The following is a 21349-nucleotide window of genomic DNA, read 5'->3' on the forward strand; positions in this document are numbered from 1 at the left end:
TCCTCTTAAGTGGCACAGCTAAGTGAAAACAGAACACACCAATTACTCTTTCTTCTATTATTCCCTAGTTTATTTCTAGAGGCTAGTAGGAATACAGCCTGACGGCAAATGGCTCCTCTACTTTGTAAAAAATATTGTTGGAAAGTGATCTATAAGGTAGAAAAATAAAACCAAAACACAAATAGGTGTGAGTGCTTTTTCTTTTGTAGGATGTATTTTCAAAGAGGAAAAACAGTCATGCCTTCTTTCTACACCAATGCAGAAGTTTTCTTTTTTGTTTTTGATTGTTTTATTAGAAATTCAGGTCTGTGTCTGTTTTTCTTGGAAGGGTCTCTAGGTGACTAGAGGATAAGTAGGATTATCAAAGGTATCAAGAAAGTAAAACTTAATCAATGGTGAGGAGGACTTTTCCACCAGATTTTAAAATATCTTATTAAAAAGTGAGTCCCTTAATTAAAGGCAGAATAAAAGGAAACCTCCATCAAAAACAGGGTAGACAAGATCTGACAACCCTATTCCTACAGTAATTAGAAAATCAGAATCACCTAACCAATCAGTCTGTTCAGGTGTTCTATAAGCAATAAACAGCATCAATCTCTATCTCTCCCAACACCTTACTGGGCATGCTTAGAAGAAGCCACAACAAATTTGATTTATTAAAAGGGCAAGGAAGCAGTCTGTAGTGCACAAATGAGAACCTAATGATCTACTAGATCAGCAGTTCTCAAACTTCATTGCACCGCAACCCCCTTCTGACAACAAAAGTTACTACACGGCCCCAGGAGAGGGGACCGAAGCCTGAGATCGCTTGAGCCCCGCCGCCCCAGGCGGGAAGGGATGGAGGAGAATCATAGAATCATAGAATATAAGGGTTGGAAGGGACCCCAGAAGGTCATCTAGTCCAACCCCCTGCTCGAAGCAGGACCAATTCCCAGTTAAATCATCCCAGCCAGGGCTTTGTCAAGCCTGACCTTAAAAACCTCTAAGGAAGGAGATTCTACCACCTCCCTAGGTAACGCATTCCAGTGTTTCACCACCCTCTTAGTGAAAAAGTTTTTCCTAATATCCAATCTAAACCTCCCCCACTGCAGCTTGAGACCATTACTCCTCGTTCTGTCATCTGATACCATTGAGAACAGTCTAGAGCCATCCTCTTTGGAACCCCCTTTCAGGTAGTTGAAAGCAGCTATCAAATCCAGAAACCAAACCAAAGCCAAAGCCTGCCCTGGGTGGGGGGTGAAGCCGAAGCCCAAAGGTTTCAGACGCAGGTGGGAGGCCTGTAATCTGGGCCTCGCTGCCCAGGAATGAAGCCCTTGGGCTTCGGCTTTGGCCCCAGGGGGTGGGGCTCGGGCTTCAGCTTCAGCCCTGGGCCCCAGCAAGTCTAACGCCAGCCCTGGCAACCCCTTTAAAACAGAGTCCCAACCCACAGTTTGAGAACCGCTGTACTAAATCTTTTCCATCTGTAAGATCAGGCTGGCAGGGACCACCAGACATGCCATGTACTCTGTATGGAGAAAAACACAGCAACAATTTGTGTAGGAAACTGCACAGCAGCCCTGCATGGATAAGCATTATGCTGCTGTATCACATCTATTCCAAAAAGTCTGAAATCGTGAAAGATCCAGAGTGCAGAGAAACTCTTTCCCATGTTTGCTGCTACACATCTTCCTACATGTCTGCATGCATCAGCCAATGGCAAAACTGGAAAGAGGGTCAGCAGAACAGTTGTATCAAAACATGCCTCACTGGGGGAAATCCATGGATGACTTGGTTTGGGAGGCTAAACCTACTGCCTGTTCCACAAAATCTCTGTCACAAAAACTCAGGGCAAGGCTTGACCCCATTTGGAAGTATCCATCCACAGAAGAGTATGACCACAAAAGCCTTTAGTTCAGAAAGATCATTTAAAACTCTTTCTGCAATCAGCAGCCATCCTGGCTTAATAGAGAAGCTCATTTTTTGTTTTGTTTTATACTGGTGTTTCCAGCTGTAAACTGAATTATCAGCTAAATTCTTGACAATCACAGAAAACAATGAACTTGCTTTGTAACAGATGGACTATCTAGAACATCAGAAGAGTCTTTGGCACCAGAGAAAAGATCTATATTTAAAGCAATTGTTTAATATCCAGAGCCAAATTCTCCTTTGTTATAGTAGTGCAACTCCTCTGAAGTAAAAGGGGTCACACACGAGTGGAACTGAAAAGATACTATAACTCACAAGTGTATAGTCTTCTGTTCTGATGAAGGGATGCCTGTGGATTACTTTCATGAAACAGATTAAATGGAATAGTTGTTTACATCATTGGAGCAGTATAACAATACTGAAACCAAACAGGCTAGCCGAAGGGGAATAAACAAGCCTGATAAGCAAGGGGAAATATACAAAAGGTGACAGAAGGAGTAAATTAACGAAAGGACATTAGATAATCTGAAATCCAAACAGCCTTGCAGTCAGTCTGCCAAGCTTCTAAACACCCACTTGTTCCGAGAAGCATTTCAGCTTCAATGGTCACACAACACAAAGTGGCTGTTCTGGAAGGTATTCTACTGCTTTTGTACATATGCACTGTTAGCTCTATTGTGCCATTCCTGCGTACACTGCGCTTTTGGGATCAAAATCAGCCCTGGCATATACAGATGGCGTTCCTACTGAGTTAATGGGGACTACTGCTATCTTACACTACAGCTAAATGCGTGTCTTACAGTGTGAGCTCCTGGAGGCAGCAAAGTTGCCTGTTGGCAATGTTTGTCTCATGGACGATGCTGTGTTGCAATGGCACTGCATAAACCAAAGACCCACCTGCCATTTAATATTTCCGGTATCTGCTTATTTGACTGTAATGAAATTCTGAAGCACTTAGAGGAGAGGAAAGTGATCCGGAAGAGTCAGCATGGATTCACCAAGGGCAAGTCATGCCTGACTAATCTAATCGTCTTCTATGACGAGATAACTGGCTCTGTGGATGAAGGGAAAGCAGTGGATGTGTTGTTCCTTGACTTTAGCAAAGCTTTTGACACGGTCTCCCACAGTATTCTTGCCAGCAAGTTAAAGAAGTATGGGCTGGATGAATGGACTATAAGGTAGATAGAAAGTTGGCTAGATTGTTGGGCTCAATGGGTAGTGATCAATGGCTCCATGTCTAGTTGACAGCTGGTATCAAGTGGAGTGCCCCAAGGGTTGGTCCTTGGGCCTGTTTTGTTCAATATCTTCACAAATGATCTGGAGGATGGTGTGGATTGCACCCTCAGCAAGTTTGCAGATGACACTAAACTGGGAGGAGAGGTAGATACGCTGGAGGGTAGGGATAGGATACAGAGGGACCTAGACAAATTAGAGGATTGGGCCAAAAGAAATCTGATGAGGTTCAACAAGGACAAGTGCAGAGCCCTGCACTTAGGATGGAAGAATCCTATGCACCGCTACAGACTAGGGACCGAATGGCTCGGCAGCAGTTCTGCAGAAAAGGACCTAGGGGTTACAGTGGACGAGATGCTAGATATGAGTCAACAGTGTGCCCTTGTTGGCAAGAAGGCCAATGGCATTTTGGGATGTATTAAGTAGGGACATTGCCAGCAGATCGAGGGATGTGATTGTTCCCCTCTATTCGACATTGGTGAGGCCTCATCTGGAGTACTGTGTCCAGTTTTGGGCCCCACACTACAAGAAGGATGTGGAAAAATTGGAAAACGTCCAGCGGAGGGCAACAAAAATGATTAGGGGACTGGAACACATGACTTATGAGGAGAAGCTGAGGGAACTGGGATTGTTTAGTCTGCGGAAGAGAAGAATGAGGGGGGATTTAATAGCTGCTTTCAACTACCTGAAAGGGGGATCCAAAGAGGATGGATCTAGACTTTTCTCAGTGGTAGCAGATGACAAAACAAGGAATAATGGGCTCAAGTTGCAGTGGGGGAGGTTTAGGTTGGATATTAGGAAAAAATTTTTCACTAGGAGGGTGATGAAGCACTGGAATGCGTTACCTAAGGAGGTGGTGGAATCTCCTTCCTTAGAAGTTTTTAAGGTCAGGCTTGACAAAGCCCTGGCTGGGATGATTTAGTTGGGGATTGGTCCTTTGAGTAGGGGGTTGGACTAGATGACCTCCTGAGGTCTCTTCCAACCCTGATATTCTATGATTCTAATGTATAGGTTAGGCAGTGATTCCTATTCCCCCAACAGAACTAATATTAAGCAATTTCACTAAACCCTACAAATCTGAGAAAAATTTCTTTTTTAAAACTATAGAATCTTTCATACATTATTGAAGAAGACTTTTGAAAGCTAAAACAAGCCTGCTGAATAGAAACAGGTTATCATTGCATGCCAATGTATTTGATGCATTTTTTGCATGAATACATAAAACAGTAAGTCATGTCGTGTGGAATTCTGATGTATCTAAATCTCTGCTAACTCTTTAAACCCTCTGGCACAAGACTCCTTTTAGTGTGCCAAGATCGAATTAGTTCCTTACTATTATACGTCATCCTTCCTGCCTGATTTCTACAAGGCCCTATCCTCTACTCCCTTCAATGCCACAAAGCATCCTCCCTGACCTTAAAGCACTGTCATCACTGTTTGATTTACTAGAAGGAGTCCCTACCATATAATGCAAGACTCCTGCAAATTGCTAACATATTCTCGTGCAGAGTAATGCAACAAAATGATAATTTCCCTCCTTCCCTTTTACATTCTATACAACAGAGGCAGGTGATCTATCAGATGGTAACTTACCTCCTAAAAATACCTTACTATATTGTGCTTTGCAGAACACTGCTGACCCCACCAAAATGGATTACTGAAATATTTTACACCAGATAGAAAGGATATCAATAATTTTACTTCCATCACACTTGTTCTTGGTCCTACACATCCTGCTTACTAAGGCAGGTCTTAATGTTTTACTAATTTAAGTAGAAGCATCAGTTTAGTCCCAATTTAAAATCTTGATTTTTAAGTTTGACAATGCATTGGCTTCCCAAAGGTAAGAGTGTATGACATATACCTTACCATACTTGTAGCTTTGATATACACATTATCTTTCAGATGGCAATTTCCATCATTGGGAATTACTATCCCGGCCAATTTACTATCAAGGGCCAGATGAGAGGTCTGATCTGTCATCACAAGAAGTAATCTCTTTGCTTCTTTGCGCCAACCAATATGGCTCTAAAAGAAAAAAAAAATCATGAGAATGAAATGTAACTCTTTTAATTCTATAATGGTAAATATGACTATGGAAGTCCAATGTAAGTCTACTTTTAGGTACTGCACTGCTTAAAAACAAAACAAACACTGAAGCTGAGTGTAAGCACACACTCAAGGCAGATAAAGTAGTTAAAGCACTTCTTTACATATGGGGCTGGGTATTTATCCTGAAAAGCACTCTTTTAGCAAAGTTCTGCACATGTTTAAATGCTTTAGAGAATTGAGGCATAGGGTTAGCAAGTCCACAAGAAATGAGTTCTGTTAGTTTCGATCCACCTTGGAGCAGATGGATTTATTTTCCATTGACTTGTCTCCTCTCCTCCGCCTCCCTCCACCTTTTTTTTTTTAAAAAAAGGGGAATAACCCATAAACACTGAGTCAGAAATATTTGTTGTGCAATATACAATGTGCTGGTACAACACAACTGCAAAATTCCATTTGTGATGTTAGTACCTATCAACTCAACTGCACAGTGTTTGTAAAATTCTTTGATTTGAGATCACTACATACAAGAAATGCACAAAGCAATTTTCTGTATGAATGCAACACATTTTTGAATATACTTAATGATAACAGAATCAAAATAAGAGAAACACTTTTTTTTTGTAAATTCCTTTTACTACACAGCTTCTCAAAAGGGACACAAAACATAGCATCAGTTAGGATATTGCAGTCTACTAAACAAAATTTAACATGAAAAAAAAATCACAACTATCAATCATGGGCGCCAGGTTTGTGTAATTTTTGGTGGTGCCCAGAAAGGGTCCAAGCAGAACCGTCCCGTCCACAGGACAGACCAGGGCAACTGCCCGGTGCTCTGTGCTTTGGGGGCCCCACGCTTCAGGGGGACACAGGGTCCAGGGTGGACTGGGGGAATAGCGGGGGCCTGGCGTCGGCAGCAGCGAGCGACCTGGCTCCAGCCTGTTCCGCCCCGCTGGCTCCCAGTGTTGCTCGGGAGACGGGGCAGAAACCAGAAAGAGGCGGGGGCTTGGGGGAAAGGGTTGGAATGGGGCAGGGGCAGAGCAGGGGCAGGAAGAGGTGGGGCTGGCTGTGGCCAGGTTGCTCGCTGCTGCTGGCAGCATCATGTATGACATCAAGTTCAGCATCATGTATCACACCCATGCATTCGGCAACCCAGGCATATATTCAGCGGAGCTGCAGAGCTGGCCTGTGTCTCCTTCTAGCTGTGGTGCCTGCTCTACCAAAATTTGTGTAGCTCCATGTCCTAACCTGCCACTGCTTGGGACAGGGTATGTCGACAGTAAGATGAAGTTTATGGCCATATGCAAATTAGTCCATTAAATAATTGGATAAAATGCCCGATGGAGCTGCACAAAACTTATTAGCTATGACTCTGAGAAGCACAGACCAAAGGATGGTGAGTTGAAGGATGGCAAAAGAGTGGGTTGTGAAGTATTATCCTAAACAATTAAGCTAAACTATACTTGTAAAAATTAAGTGACCAGAGAACATATTGTGATATGGTATCTTTTATTTTTCCTCTCAGAATTTTTCATTCACTCTCTAATTTGTAAAGATGGTAATTGGCAATGAGTCTCCTACTCAAAGCAAGTTAGAAAGTTCTGCTCTATGAAAAATTAGTTCATATTAATTAACTTATAGCTCACACTTGTTGTTATAAAATGCACCTATCCATTTTAGTCCATTTAGTTAATTCAATTAACAGGAAGGACTGTCTATACTCATGAATGTTTTCATTCTATTATTTTTGGGAGCATATAACCCCTTTCGAACTTGAATATCAGAAGTATGGAATGTATCCAGTGATCAACATTTAAATGCGAGAAATCCTTTCAGTACTTCAAAGTAATTTTTGTAGCAGATGTGAATAGGATATCTATGTTTTGTGTTTATTTTCCTGCTTTACACTATTTATCTTTTAAATATAAAGAAGCCCACAGTTAATCTGTTTTTGGTGGGGTGTTTTTTGTGTGATTATTCTCTCAACTCATTCCCCTTTCCTAAAAGAAAATGTATAAATGGATAAGAGAGAAGAACCATGAAAAGAAGCCTGATCCTCTTGACTTGAACGGTACCATTGTCCAGAAGTCCTACCTGCTAAGGTGGACAGGAATTGCATTGCTTGACAAAGCAAAAAGTAAGAGGACTGGATGGCACTCAACTTTATGAATCATGTAGATCTTTCCTCATTCAAGAGTATGAAGATGTTTCTGTAAGCATGCAGTAAGGTGGGTTTTTTGTTTTTTTTTAAAGTACAAACTCTTTACAAGATTGAACTGACACTGAAATGCATCTGTATGCTAAAACCATACAAGGCAATGACAATTTAGTCCTCAAATATTTGCTAAAACAGAGGATTTTAGAAGTTCAAACCACATGAACAGCCCTTAGAACAAAGGTAGAGGGAGGACTCTGTATTGCTCAGTGGGATCCTTCTTTGGTCAGCTGAAGAACAGGTCCGCTCTTTAAAGAGCCTAAAACTGTTAAGTGGGATTTTATCATTATTGTGTCTGAATCATTTACAAATATAAAATATGTTCAGTTTATATTTTTACAGTTAGTTTTTTCTAACTGCCAAACCTGAAAATCCAACCCATGATAGGAGAATCAAGATGGGAATTTTCCATTGTCAATAATAAAAGTTTTCAGGCCAAATCTGACACTCAGTTACACTCGTTCAACTCCTGACTTTAAATTACACCTTTAATAACTTGTGTAAATGCAATTGATTGGAGCTTAGTAAACAATACTGTTGATGCAGGAGAACTTGCTCCCAACTCTGTCTCCCATTGCGGTGTTGACTCTGCTGTGCTAACGGGAATAAGACACAGTAAAACTTATTTTTTGTCACCAAAATCAGCACTCTTGCAGCGGATCACACACACACGGACCAAATCTGTTAAGTATGAAAGTGCCATTTTTACAAGGGCTGTCAAGTGATTAACAAAATGAATCGCGATTAATCACACTGTTAAATAAGAATAGAATACCATTTATTTAAATATTTTTGAATGTTTTCTACATTTTCAAATATATTGATTTAAATTACAACACAGAATACAAAGTGTACAGTGTTCACTTTATTTTTATTACAAATGTTTGTGCTGTAAAAAACAAAATAAATAGTATTTTTCAATTCACCAAAAACAAGTACTGTAATGCAATCTCTTTATCATGAAAGTTGAACTTACAAATGTAGAAATATATACAAAAAAATAACGGCATTAAAAAATAAAACAATGTAAAACTTTAGAGCCTACAAGTCCACTCACTCCTACTGCTTGTTCAGCCAGTCACTCAGACAAACAAGTTTGTTCAAATTTGCAGGAGACAATGCTGCTTGCCTCTTGTTTACAATGTCACCTGAAAGTGAGAACAGGCATTCCCATGGTACTGTTATGACGTACGCCACAAGATATTTACGTACCAGAAGTGCTAAAGATTCATATGTCCCTTCATACTTCAACCACCATTCCAGAGGACATGCGTCCATGCTGATGACGGGTTCTGCTAGATAATGATCCAAAGCAGTACAGACCCAACACATGTTCACTTTCATCATCTGAGACAGATGTCACCAGCAGAAGGTTGATTTTCTTTTCTCATGGTTCGGGATCTGTAGTTTCCGCATCGGAGTGTTGCTCTTTTAAGACTTCTGAAAGCATGCTACACCCCTTGTCCCTTTCAGATTTTGGAAGGCACTTCAGATTCTTAAACCTTGGGTTAAGAGCTGTAGCTATCTTTAGAAATCTCATATTGGTACCTTCTTTGCGTTTTGTCACACCTGCAGTGAAAGTGTTCTTAAAACGAACAACATGTGCTCGGTCATCATCCGAGACTGCTAGAACATGAAATATGTAACAGAACGCGGATAAAACAGTCAAGGAGACACACTATTCTTCCCCAAGGAGTTCAGTCAAAATTTAATGAATGCATTATTTTTTTACGAGCGTCATTAGCATGGAAGCATGTCGTCTGGAATGGTGGCCAAAGATAAAGGGGCATTTGAATGTTTAGTATATCTGGCACATAAATACCTCACAATGCCAGCTACAAAAGTGCCATGTGAACGCCTGTTCTCACTTTCAGGTGACATTGTAAACAAGAGGCAAGCAGCATTGTCTCCTGCAAATTTGAACAAACTTGTTTGTCTTAGCGATTGGCTGAATAAGAAGTAGGACTGAGTGGACTTGTAGGCTCTAAAGTTTTACATTGTTTTGTTTTTGAGTGCAGTTATGTAACCAAAAAAAAAATCTACATTTGTAAGTTGCACTTTCACAATAAAGGGTACTTGTTTACCTATTTCACATTACGGTACTTGTATGAGGCAATTGAAAAATACTATTTCTTTTGTTTATTGTTTTTACAGTGCAAATATTTGTAATAAAAATAATAATATAAAGTGAGCACTGTACACTTTGTATTCTGAGTGGTATTTGAAATTAATATATTTGAAAATGTAGAAAAACATCTAAAATATTTAATAAATTTCAATTGGTATTCTATTGTTCAACAATGCAATTAAAACGGCAATTAATCGTGATTAATTTTTTAAAATCATGATTAATTTTTTGAGTTAATGATGTGAGTTAACTGCGATTAATCAACAGTCCTAATTTTTAAATAACCTTTTTTCCCATACAAGAGCCACATCAATTATGAGCACTGAAAGGGATTCCCCTACTCAGTCCTCCTCCAGTAAAAGGACAATGAACTTCAAGGGGAGCCTTGATGATGGCTTGGAGATTGGAATGGTGCTGGGGGGAAATGTCATGCCTCTGTCAGGCATAAAGATGATAAGGAGCAGGATTGCTATATTATAAAGGGCTCAGTATCATTGAGAACAGAAACAATGATAAATACACATCTGTTGCTGAACTGCCATTCAGTTGTTTGTTCAGAAATCTCCTTACCTGGCACACAGCTGCCTGAAGCATAGCATCAAACCCCCCTTCAGGTGTATCAATATTCCCAGAGATCTTTTGTTTATTCACTGCATTTTTGAACTCTGCTATGTTGTCAGTCAGGGAGAGCACATGAATGTAGCCATGAGGTGGCATACAATCTAAATTATAATCACTGTAAGAGAAAACAAAGCAAGCCCAACATATTATATTATTATTTAAAAATAATTTTTATAACTGCAGTACTAAGTGGGTTTTTCGAACATGTGAACATAGCCATTTTGAAAAATATATATTTTGTTTTTTTATAAAAGAATCTTTATTAGACTCACTGGAACTATAAATATTTCTAGTTTATGTTGAACAAAAAATAGTTTATGTTCTTTTTTCTTCTATTTATGTGAAAAGTGTACCCAATCCTAATTGCTTTCATGTAATCATAACAAAAAATAAGCAATGCTGAAGTATAGAATTTAATGTACAGCAAAACATGGCAAGAGACAGTATAACCTCAAACAGCACATTATCCCTTTGGAATCCCTAAGAAAGGGAACAATTAGACTTTAAATTCAAAGTTTCTGTGTCCTGATAAAAAACTACTACATACTAAGGACCAGATCCTGTAACAATTTCACATGACTATGAGCTACAGAATCAAAACCTAAAAACTATCAACTCTAAAGGGCATAAACATGCATATATCTCACATTGAGATTAATAACAGTTGTCTAGCCACATGGATGGAAGAGTAAGTTCTCAAATACCCAGAGGTTAAACAATTTTTACCACTTTATGTTAAGGAAGCTTTGAGGAAGAGATAGCTGGGCTGATTCCAGAACCCATAGATTAGGCCCTTTTTCTGCAACATAGTTAAGCACTGACTTCAGTGGGACTGAGGCACATACATAAGTGCTTAAATAATTCAGAAACACAGTTCCTTATCCAAAGCCCATGAAATAACTGAAAAGATGCCCACTGATTAAATGGACTCAGGCCCTTACAACAGAGCTAATATGTAGCAACGAGTATATATGATGTAAAAAAGATTAATATTAATTATTCATAATCAACCTGATTTACCTATAAGGGAATTTGGATTTGTTGTGTGGAGTCTTGTTCTGTAGAGGTTATGGAAAGTGATCCCTCACCTTACATGCATGTTGAATACAAGGAATAATGTCTGTGACATGCAAAAAATAATTGGTCCAAACCTGTACTTCTCACTTGGGGAAAATGGGGGTCTGGCCAAGTAAGAATGGCAGAAGCAAACCCAAAAGGTTCTTATTTTGTTTGTTAAATAGAAAGGGAGAAATATGTATTACAGGGATGAAAGCGAAAATTTCAAGGGAAGCATTTTAACACCCAAGTTTTGAAAGTACTGTACCTAGGAAATAAACATGTAAAATAATCAATCACAACATCTGACTGTTTTAAACACAAAAGCATATGTAAAATGTACAAAACATATGTCTTAAGCGGTTCTGAAATTTTAAAAATAACTACCGAATACTGCGTGAAAGAAGCCTTTTTTTCTTAGAAACCAAACATTGCTGGGAAACGAAGCTGATATCAAAGAGAAAGACTCATTGTGAAGTTTTAAAAAAATTATAATGTAGCATAACATGTTTAATTAACTTATTATTTATACATTTTTTGTCACTTGGCATTTCCCAAATAAACACACATCATTACATACCGGCACTGATTATGGATTCTTTCTGGGTGAATGCTAATATAGGGTGATGCAGTCTTGTCCACATATGATCCAAAGCCAAGTCGAAAATCAATGGAAATATTTGCCATCTTTTTAGATAAATCAAATCCAACAGAATTTAATTTTTCTATGTTGTCGTGCATAGAAGCTGAGACATCAACTAAATAATAAAGGTCCACTGGATACTTCTCTAGAGGATGGACTTTTAACATAAAGCTTGCTTTACCTCCTGGTTAAAAGGAAACAAACAAGTTTATTACATATTTTCAAATGTACCCTTTTAATAATACTGCAAATTTACCTTTAATGTTGCAGGCACTATAAACACTTGCAGGCAAACAGAAAAAATAAATTAAAAATTAAACGAGGGTTTTAAATGTACATTAAAAATAAATTTTAAAGGGTGTGTTTATAAAACTTATTTAGCTGGTCTCCTTTGTGGGTTATTGTTAAAAATGGGCCTTTTCCTATTATCTTTTAAATTCTTCATTACACAATCCATTTGGCATTATACCAGACAGGAACCATGACTCAAAAACTGAAAGAATTTCTATCACTTCAAGGTTGATCGTTTCTAAGGGCATGTCTACACTTACCTCCAGAGCAATCGATCCATCGGGGGTCGATTTATCACATCTAGTGAAGATAAATCGACCGCCGAGTGCTCTCCCGTCAACTCCTGTACTCCACCAGAGTGAGAAGTGTAGGTGCAGTCGATGGGGGAGCGTCAGCAGTCGACTACCTCAGTGAAGACACCGCAGTAAGTAAATCTAAGTACGTCGACTTCAGCTACGTTATTCACGTAGCTGAAGTTGCATAACTTAGATCAATCCCCCCCCACAGTGTAGACAAGGCCTCACTGTACCATTTTACTTTGCTAACAAATGGGTCTGTTATCCCCATGACGGGTGTGTCTAACTCTAGAAGTATTATATACACACATACCCCAGAGAGAACAGGACCTGAAATGCCTAGTTATGTACGGCTTCAAGTTTTCCATTACATTGTTGCTAAAGAAGTCAGTGAGAAATCTTTCAAGGATTAAAGAAAAACTAAATGTGAGTTTAAGAAGAAAAATCCCTATGCTGACCTCAGACAAAAACAAACAAAGGTAACATTTTATCTCAGGATGTCAAATGTCGTCTGTCCCCCAGAGCCACATTACAATCTCTTATGTAACAAAAATCACTAACCTTTAAAAAGAACAGCCTATTGCATTATTTGTTGTTTTTGCAATACCAGCAAAAAACAGCAACATGAATACACAACTGGGTAGCATTTAATTTCAGCATTGTGAGGGTTTGAATTATTTGTTATTTCACAGCACTCAAAAATATGCTAGACACTTTGCAGAACAAATAAGATTGTGGAAGATCCTTATGGAGGGATCATGCCATCTAGTATGATATGACACAATGAGGAAATAGCAAACCAATAGGGAGGGACAAGTGCAGGATAGGGGTTACAGAAGAAATTATTGTAGCTGCTCAACAAAAGCTAGTGTGCAACATGCTTGACCAGAAGGTATTTAAAAAAAATCATAAAAAAAGTGGCTATGCATTTATTCCCGATATTAGTCTACAATGACACTACTCGACAAGATCCTCAGCTAGTGTTAACTGGTGAAGTTCCGTTGACTTTAATAGAGCTATTGCAAGTTACACCAACTGAGGATCTGCCCCATTGAGTTAAAATGAAAACTATTTTAAAGGCAAATTACCTGATGATTGCGGGGGAGAGGTGAAGGGCAGGGAGGGGTATATATGAACATTTTCTGTCTGAAAATTTCAGCTTTTGTCCATGATCAGCTCTTGTATGAACAAAACAAAATTTCAGTATGCTGAAACTCCACCTATATGCATCCTACTTGCCAATGAAAACAATTTTTTTTTGTAAATGAACCTCACAGTCTTTAATTTGCAATGCAACTCCCACGATGTAAAATATTTTGTCATAAATAGAGCTTTTATTTTCTTCCACATAAATCCTGGCTTTTCTGATTACGTAAGTGAATCCTAAAAGCCAGGATTAAAAACAAAACAAAAATCCTTCCCCCACACACACTTTTATTCTGCATAACATACCATACAAACGCCATACTGCGAGTCAAATTCCTTCCACAGTTATACCTATGCAACTCCACTGGGTATAACTAAGGGCAGAATGTGGCCAATCTATTCAATTCTGAGTCTTAGCACCGTGGGCAATTTCAGTCTTATGCCACTCTTGAGCAAGAACTGGCAACTGCTCTTACTCTGTGAAACGTTGCGACGTGGACAGATGTTCATTTAGGACTAGGAGGAGATCTCTAAACTCATTTTCACTTATAGGAAGCAGATTACTTAACCAGCTTTTCAGAAGGTTGTGTTGCATATTAGTCCAAAACATTTCAGAGCCCTCCTAAAAGAATTTAATACAGCTGCTAGATAGGCCCAGATTCTGAGACCCCTACTCAGCCTGAATTCCACCTTACTCTACAAGTAGTCCTACTGCAGTCAATGGGATTTTTAGAGAAGTAAAGTATGATTCAGTGTGAATAAGGGCATCAGAATGTGACCCACCATTTCAATAATTTGAGGGGTGGAATAGGTGGACGGCTAACATTCACTTGTGTTTCACTCCTGCAGTAAGACGTGAAGATGACTCAGACCTTAATTCCCTTAGTGCTTTTCTACAGAAGACCCATCTTCCTCGTTAAATGTCCAATTGTCTTTGTGACGGTGGCTATAATTTGTATAGAAGATTTACAGTAGTATACTTTTGATATTATAAAGATAAAAAAATTTCCTCCCCTCACTTCACCTTGTGTAGGCTACAGTGAGTTGAAGGACACATGATCACACATATTTGAGTTGATCAGACAACGACTTTCCATTCGTTCGAGGACAAGTTTAGGTGTACAGATGTACCTGGGAAGTTATTCCTTATATCAACTTTAGGCGTCTTTGCAAGCATATAGTAAATGTGAACAAAAACCAAACAAAAATATAGTGCTGTCAAGCAATTAAAAAAAATCAATCACGCTTAATAGCGCAATTAAAAAACATTAATCGCAATTAATTGCGCTGTTAAACAATAATAGAACAAAATTTATTTAAATATTTTTGGATGTTTTCTACATTTTCAAATATATTGATTTCAATTAAACACAGAATACAAAGTGTACCGTGCTCTCTTTATATTTATTTTTGATTATAAATATTTGCACTGTAAAAAACAAAAGAAAATATTTTTCAATTCACCCAATACAAGCGCTGTAGTGCAATCTCTTTATTATGAAAGTTGAACTTACAAATGTAGAATTATGTACAAAAAACCCCTGTATTCAAAAATAAAACAATGTATAACTTTAGAGCCTACAAGTCCACTCAGTCCTACTTCAGCCAATTGCTCAGGCAAACAAGTTCGGTTACAATTGGTAGGAGACAATGCTGCCCACTTCTTGTTTACAGTGTCACCTGAAAGTGAGAAAAGGTGTTTGCATGGCACTGTTGTAGCTTGCGTCGCAAGATATTTATGTGCCAGATGCGCTAAAGATTCATATGTTCCTTCATGCTTCAACCACCATTCCAGAGGACATGCATCCATGCTGATGGCGGGTTCGGCTCGATAAGGATCCAAAGCAGAACACACCGACATGTTCATTTTCATCATCTGAGTCAGATCCCACCAGCAGAAGACTGATTTTCCTTTTTGGTGGTTCGGGTTCTGTAGTTTCCACATCTGAGTGTTGCTCTTTTAAGACTTCTGAAAGTATGCTCCACCCCTTGTCCCTTTCAGATTTTGGAAGGCACTTCAGATTCTTAAAACTTGGGTCGAGTGCTGTAGCTATTTTTAGAAATCTCACATTGGTACCTTCTTTGCATTTTGTCAAATCTGCTGTGAAAGTGTTCTTAAAGCAAACGTGCTGGGTCATCATCCGAGACTGCTAGAACATGAAATATACGGCAGAATGCGGGTAAAACAAAACAGGAGACATACAATTCTCCCCCAAGGAGTTCAGTCACAAATCTATTTAATGCATTATGGTTTTAATGATCATCATCAGCATGGAAGCATATCCTCTGAAATGGTGGCCAAAGCATGAAGGGGCATGCCTGTTCTCACTTTCAGGGACAGTGTAAATAAGAAGCAGGCAGCAGTATCTCCTGTAAATGTAAACAAACTTGTTTGTCTTAGCAATTGGCTGAACAAGAAGTAGGACTGAGTGGACTTGTAGGCTCTAAAGTTTTACACTGTTTATTTTTTGTTACATAACTGCACTAAAAAAATCTGCATTTGTAAGTTACGCTTTCATGATAAAGAGATTGCACTACAGCACTTGTATGAGGCAAACTGAAAAATATTATTTCTTTTGTTTATCATTTTTACAGTGGAAATATTGGTAATCAAAAATAATAATATAAAGTGAGCACTGTGCACTTTTGTATTCTGTGCTGTAATAGAAATCAATATACTTGAAAATGTAGAAAAACATCAAAATATTTCATAAATTTCATTTGGTATTCTATTGTATAACAGTGCAATTAATTTTTTTAATCATGATTAATTTTTTTAAGTTAATCACATGAGTTCACTGCGATTAAATCGATAGCCCTACAAAAAAACAAAACCAAACAAATCTACAATCTAGGAATTTTAGCTCACAAATTTATTGTATGGGTTCACAAGCAATACAGATTGTGTATCCTCAAAGGAAGATTATTTTTATAGGAGAATCTAAACTTAGAAGATAAAGGAAGAACACAAAATAGAAAAGACCAGAAAAAAAGAAGTAGCAATTTTAAGGTTAAAGTGCCAAATTCTGCAGTCTCTGTTGAGAGTTTTCCTTAGTCAGGGACCACAGAATTTGGCCAACAGGAACTAGTAAACGAAGGGACATATTAGAACATCTAGTTTATCTCCTGCCAGGACAGGTGTTCCCTATGGTACACTGTCTACTGCTTTGTCCAATCTAGTTTTCCACCATTTCTCTCAAAAAAGTCTTTTTACAACCTCAGGGCCGCCATCTACATTACAAAAATAATCCTGTTTGAACATGACTGTGAAACATGGCTGCGGCCCAAATGCATTACAGAAATGTTTCTTCTTGCCTGTGTGAAATACTCCCCACCCAATTAGATTATAAACCTGTTAAGGAACAGTGTTTAAACTCAGGTAACACCCTAGGTTAAAATTCCGCAGTATAAATATAAGAATTATGGTTTGGTCTATTCAGGAAAGAAGAAATATTATTATAACAAAGTTGAGTCCCAGCCATATTTCACAGCTGTGCTTAAAACAAGTTTGTTTTAGGTTCTAACAGATATCACCCTAAGTCTCTTCCATATATTCAGCCTAAATCTTCTCTTTCTTCATTTCACTACTCCAAGTTACACCCTCATGTTACAGTACCAGAAATTATGAGTTCTGCAAAATTAACAGGCATATAACAGGTCATTCAGATTCTTGTATGAAAACGGGAAAAATAAAATAGGTTTATTGATACATCTGCTAAGGGCAGCACAATTTACATTGGACGCTCTTCTCTTTGTTCTGACAGATCCATGTGTGAGAATATAGCTGTGGGAGATGATTTCATATCACTGCTTCTCCCAGATATGGTCAGTGTTTAACCTGGAGCTATGACAATGAGTTTCTATTATGCACTTTTTAAAATCTACTGTTACGCTGGGTTTCATTCTAGTTGTCCAATTCAGTAAAGACTTCCTCCCATTTCTTCACCAGATAAAAGAGATGTATATGTTATAAGCATTGTATCTAAAAAGATGTCTAAAGTTGCACAGTTTATCCAATATATTTATAAGGAATAGTATCTCACAGTTTATAACATTTATTCTCTATTTTTCATCTCTGATCCATGACCCTTGCACTGACCGCCAACATGATCCAACAATACCATTTATTTGGGAAGTACGAACTACAATATTTTGCAGTTAAAGTTGCGTTAATTTGGAAATATATGGCTTTTCTGAGAGAATAAAGGCAAATTTTATAATTCTGACAGACCATAAACTGAGAGGCAAGCTTCAGTAAGAGAGCGGTGTACCACTTCATTGGGATGCACAGCAGAGGTAGATAGTATTATCAATTTTCATTCAATTGTGGTCTGAAACAGCTAAGTAAAATGCAAATTACTGTATTTTACAGTCACTTGGATTACTTATTAAATATAATACATATGAAAAAGTCTGCTCATATAAGTGCACATAATCCATTTAATGATTTTTGAACCTGAAGTGCATAATAAAGCTGACGTATACATAATGGCTTGGAATTTTCAAAGGGAGCAAAAAGAAATAGGTTCTAATTCCCACTGAAAGTCAATAGGACTTGGAAGCCTAAGTCCCTTAGGCCCCTTTGAAAGTCTCAGGTGATGTCCCAAGCTTCACAACAAACATCACACACTTTAGCAAAGTGCTACTTTTGAATATGCACACGTGCCAGTGAGGTGAGGAAACAGGTCACCTGTGTGAGCTGTATATGAAAACTGTGTAGGAAAAGGAGCAGCTCCCTTTCCTCTAAGGTATCAACATCCCTTTGACACTATTGTTTTGCAGGTGGGGGCTGAGGCATTGCTACCAGGAAAGAATGTAGCAGGAGTTGCAGCTCTTGCTCTAAAGAGCATGCACCACTTTGAAACTCATGGACTTTCCAACTGATGACTTCACTGGAAATTAATGCTATTCAGACCAGTATTAATCTCCAATACATGATGTCTATCCCCTTGTGACAACGGGGTAGAGTGGACGGCTGTTGGCCAGGGATGAATTGAAACATGGCCACTGAGCCAGCCAGGAGCTTGAGGCTGAAGGAATAGGAAGATGGCTGGGGAGCAGTCTAGAGGGGCAGGCATTCCAAGCTATGCTCCTGGATCCACAAGTTTGGGGTCATCCATACAGAGCCTTCTTGAGTGTTCATGATTAGAAGGCCTACAACCACTGCTCCCATCCATGAAGCTACTAGATTCTCCCCGCTCCTTCTGGATGAGGCAATTTCTGGGGTGCCTTGTGGCTTCTAAGCCAGGTATATTTTGTATTATCTATTCCCTTTCTGGGTAGTTTTCATCAAATGGGATGACATGGTCATATGATATGGCATGGTTTAGATTATAGGTGAGAAAATAACTACATTACAACAATACTACTGACATTTTAAATTGCATGAGAGTCAGAAAATTCTATGCGGGTTTTTACAACAACCCTACAGTCTTCTATTCTGTTATAACACAATATACTCCAGCATTCTCACTCTAGCACTTATGTGCATTAAATTTACACTACAGAAAAAAGCAAAAAAAATCTGATTTCAAGACGAGTGTATCCAAAAAACATCCTAAATGTCTTTTTTGTGTTTGGATGCATGAACTAGTAAGTCACTTTGTAACAATTTGGTTAGACAGTCAACATTATGGTCCAAAGAATGTTTTGGTATTTAGTTTAATGAGGTGGGTTTCATTCTTCCAATTCTGGGATAATTCAACAGAACTATAACCTGTCTTTTGTGAGTCTCTGGAACTTAACCTGCATATTTCCAAGTGCAAAACTCCATTCTTGACGTTAACTTGGTGGATCAGGATGGAAACAGCTAACAAATTAAAACGAGACAAAACACCGCAAAATGTTTTCACCTTCACCTTCATGTCCCTGTTTGTGAAACTCAATAGCAGCCTGATCCTGAGTTAATGGGCATAGATGCCAAGAGATATAATTTTTAGCTATATCAATAGGAACATTGAAGTTATAATTCTACAAATAGTTTTATAGATGAAAGATGGTTAGTTTCATTCTTCTAAACAATAAATTACAGCCATTGCCTCACAAACTGGATTGAAGCATCCCTGTATTTAGTTTAGATTTAATACAGTAGCAATGTTTTAGATAACCAAACCTGGATGCAGTTGGATTGAAACCTCTCCCGGTGTTACTTGTGTATTTTCTTTGTGGTCGCTGGGTATCGTTACACGAATGGTGGGATTTTCTATAAATTCTGATTGGCAGCCTTTTTTTATTAAATTAAAAATCATGTCACATCGTCCCTTCTGTGTTGCTCCTGACATGAAATCCTGGTTGAAAAGAGGCAAAAGGTACAAACCATTTTAAGTTAAAAAAATATAATCTTCAAAGGAAACCAAGTTACCAAATAGCAAGTGTTTCAAACACTAGAACATGCTACTATAATTGCAAGGACTGTTGTGCAAGGCCATGGAAGCCACGTGTTATTAATAAGAACAATGACAAGCAAATACTTAAAATAGAAATTAAATCTGAAAAATATTTTTTCTTTAAAGGACAAAACTTTTTGAATAGAGAGAGGATTTTGCACTATTAGAACAAGCTGCCTTTGGAAAAAGGATGGTATGCACTGTCATTATGTCACTGTAAAATTGTTTGTTGTGCTATATTCTCTAAAGCAGTTCCACCAAAGTAGTGTGATCCACACTTACTATTTTACTTCAAAATGCACTGCTCATTTCTCAGAAAAAGTCTACTGGAAATTTTGTTTTAAGACAATATTTTCAAAATTAGGACCAATATCTATAGTTAAGTTACGCAACAAGTGGCCAGATTTTCAAGTTTCTGGAAACTCAGCAGCTCCCACTGGGACCAGTGGGAACTGCTATATTTCTGGAAGTCTTTTGTAGGGGGTATTTGAGTGTTTGGTGAGGAGGAAGCCTATTACATCTTCCTAGCAATTGCACAACTGTGGGTGAGCTGTACTGGGCTCAAAACCGGGGTGAAGTTCTATGATGCATGCTATACAGGATGACAGACTACATGATTTAATGGTCTCTTCTGGCCTTAAAATCTACAAGCTGCTGAGCCCATCTGTTCCCCCTACATAAGCCAGAAGAGACAGTTAGACCAGTATCCTCCTTGTTTTGTGGTTGCCTGTGTATGAGACAGGAAGTGTCTTAAATAGGGCTGTCCATTAATTGCAGTTAACTCATGCAATCAACTCAAAAAAATTAAATCGCGATTAATCACAGTTTTAATCACACTGTTAAACAATAGAATAACAATTAAAATGTATTAAATATTTTTGGATGTTTTTCTACATTTTCAAATAAATTGATTTCAATTATAAATGTACAGTGTACAGTGCTCACTTTATATTTTATTTTATTACAAATATCTGCACTGTAAAAATAATAAACAGAAATAGTATTTTTCAGTTCACCTCATACAAGTACTGTAGCTGATTTCTTCATCATTAAAGTGCAACTTACAAATGTATTTTTTTGTTACATAACTGCACTCAAAAACAAAACAGTGTAAAACTTTAGCGCCTACAAGTCCACTCAGTCCTACTTCTTATTTAGCCAATCACTAAGACAAACAAGTTTGTTTACATTTATGAGAGATAATACTGCGCACTTCGTATTTATGTCAACTGAAAGTGAGAAAGTGTGTTTGCACAGCACTTTTGTTTCCGACATTACAAGGTATTTATGTGCCAGATATGCTAAATATTCATATGCCCCCTCATACTTTGGCCACCATTTCAGAGAATATGCTTGGTAAAAAAATAATTTGTACAATTT

General features: G+C 38.1%; 1 protein-coding gene across 3 annotated transcripts in view; it reads right to left on the reverse strand.

Moving 5' to 3' along the window:
- The window catches only part of ITGB8 (integrin subunit beta 8), a 73338-nt gene that overhangs the window by 29301 nt on the left and 22688 nt on the right, over positions 1 to 21349 (reverse strand). For all 3 annotated transcript variants that reach the window (XM_075125804.1, XM_048838349.2, XM_048838348.2), the window contains exons 3-6: positions 19696 to 19870; positions 11788 to 12034; positions 10101 to 10266; positions 5008 to 5166 (exon numbers count right to left, since the gene is read on the reverse strand). In XM_075125804.1, the coding sequence (XP_074981905.1) occupies positions 5008 to 5166; positions 10101 to 10266; positions 11788 to 12034; positions 19696 to 19870 (747 nt within the window). The remainder of the gene's footprint in view (positions 1 to 5007; positions 5167 to 10100; positions 10267 to 11787; positions 12035 to 19695; positions 19871 to 21349) is intronic.

The sequence above is a fragment of the Caretta caretta genome, chromosome 2, assembly GCF_965140235.1.
Source record: "Caretta caretta isolate rCarCar2 chromosome 2, rCarCar1.hap1, whole genome shotgun sequence".
In the NCBI taxonomy this organism is placed as follows: Eukaryota; Metazoa; Chordata; order Testudines; family Cheloniidae; genus Caretta; species Caretta caretta.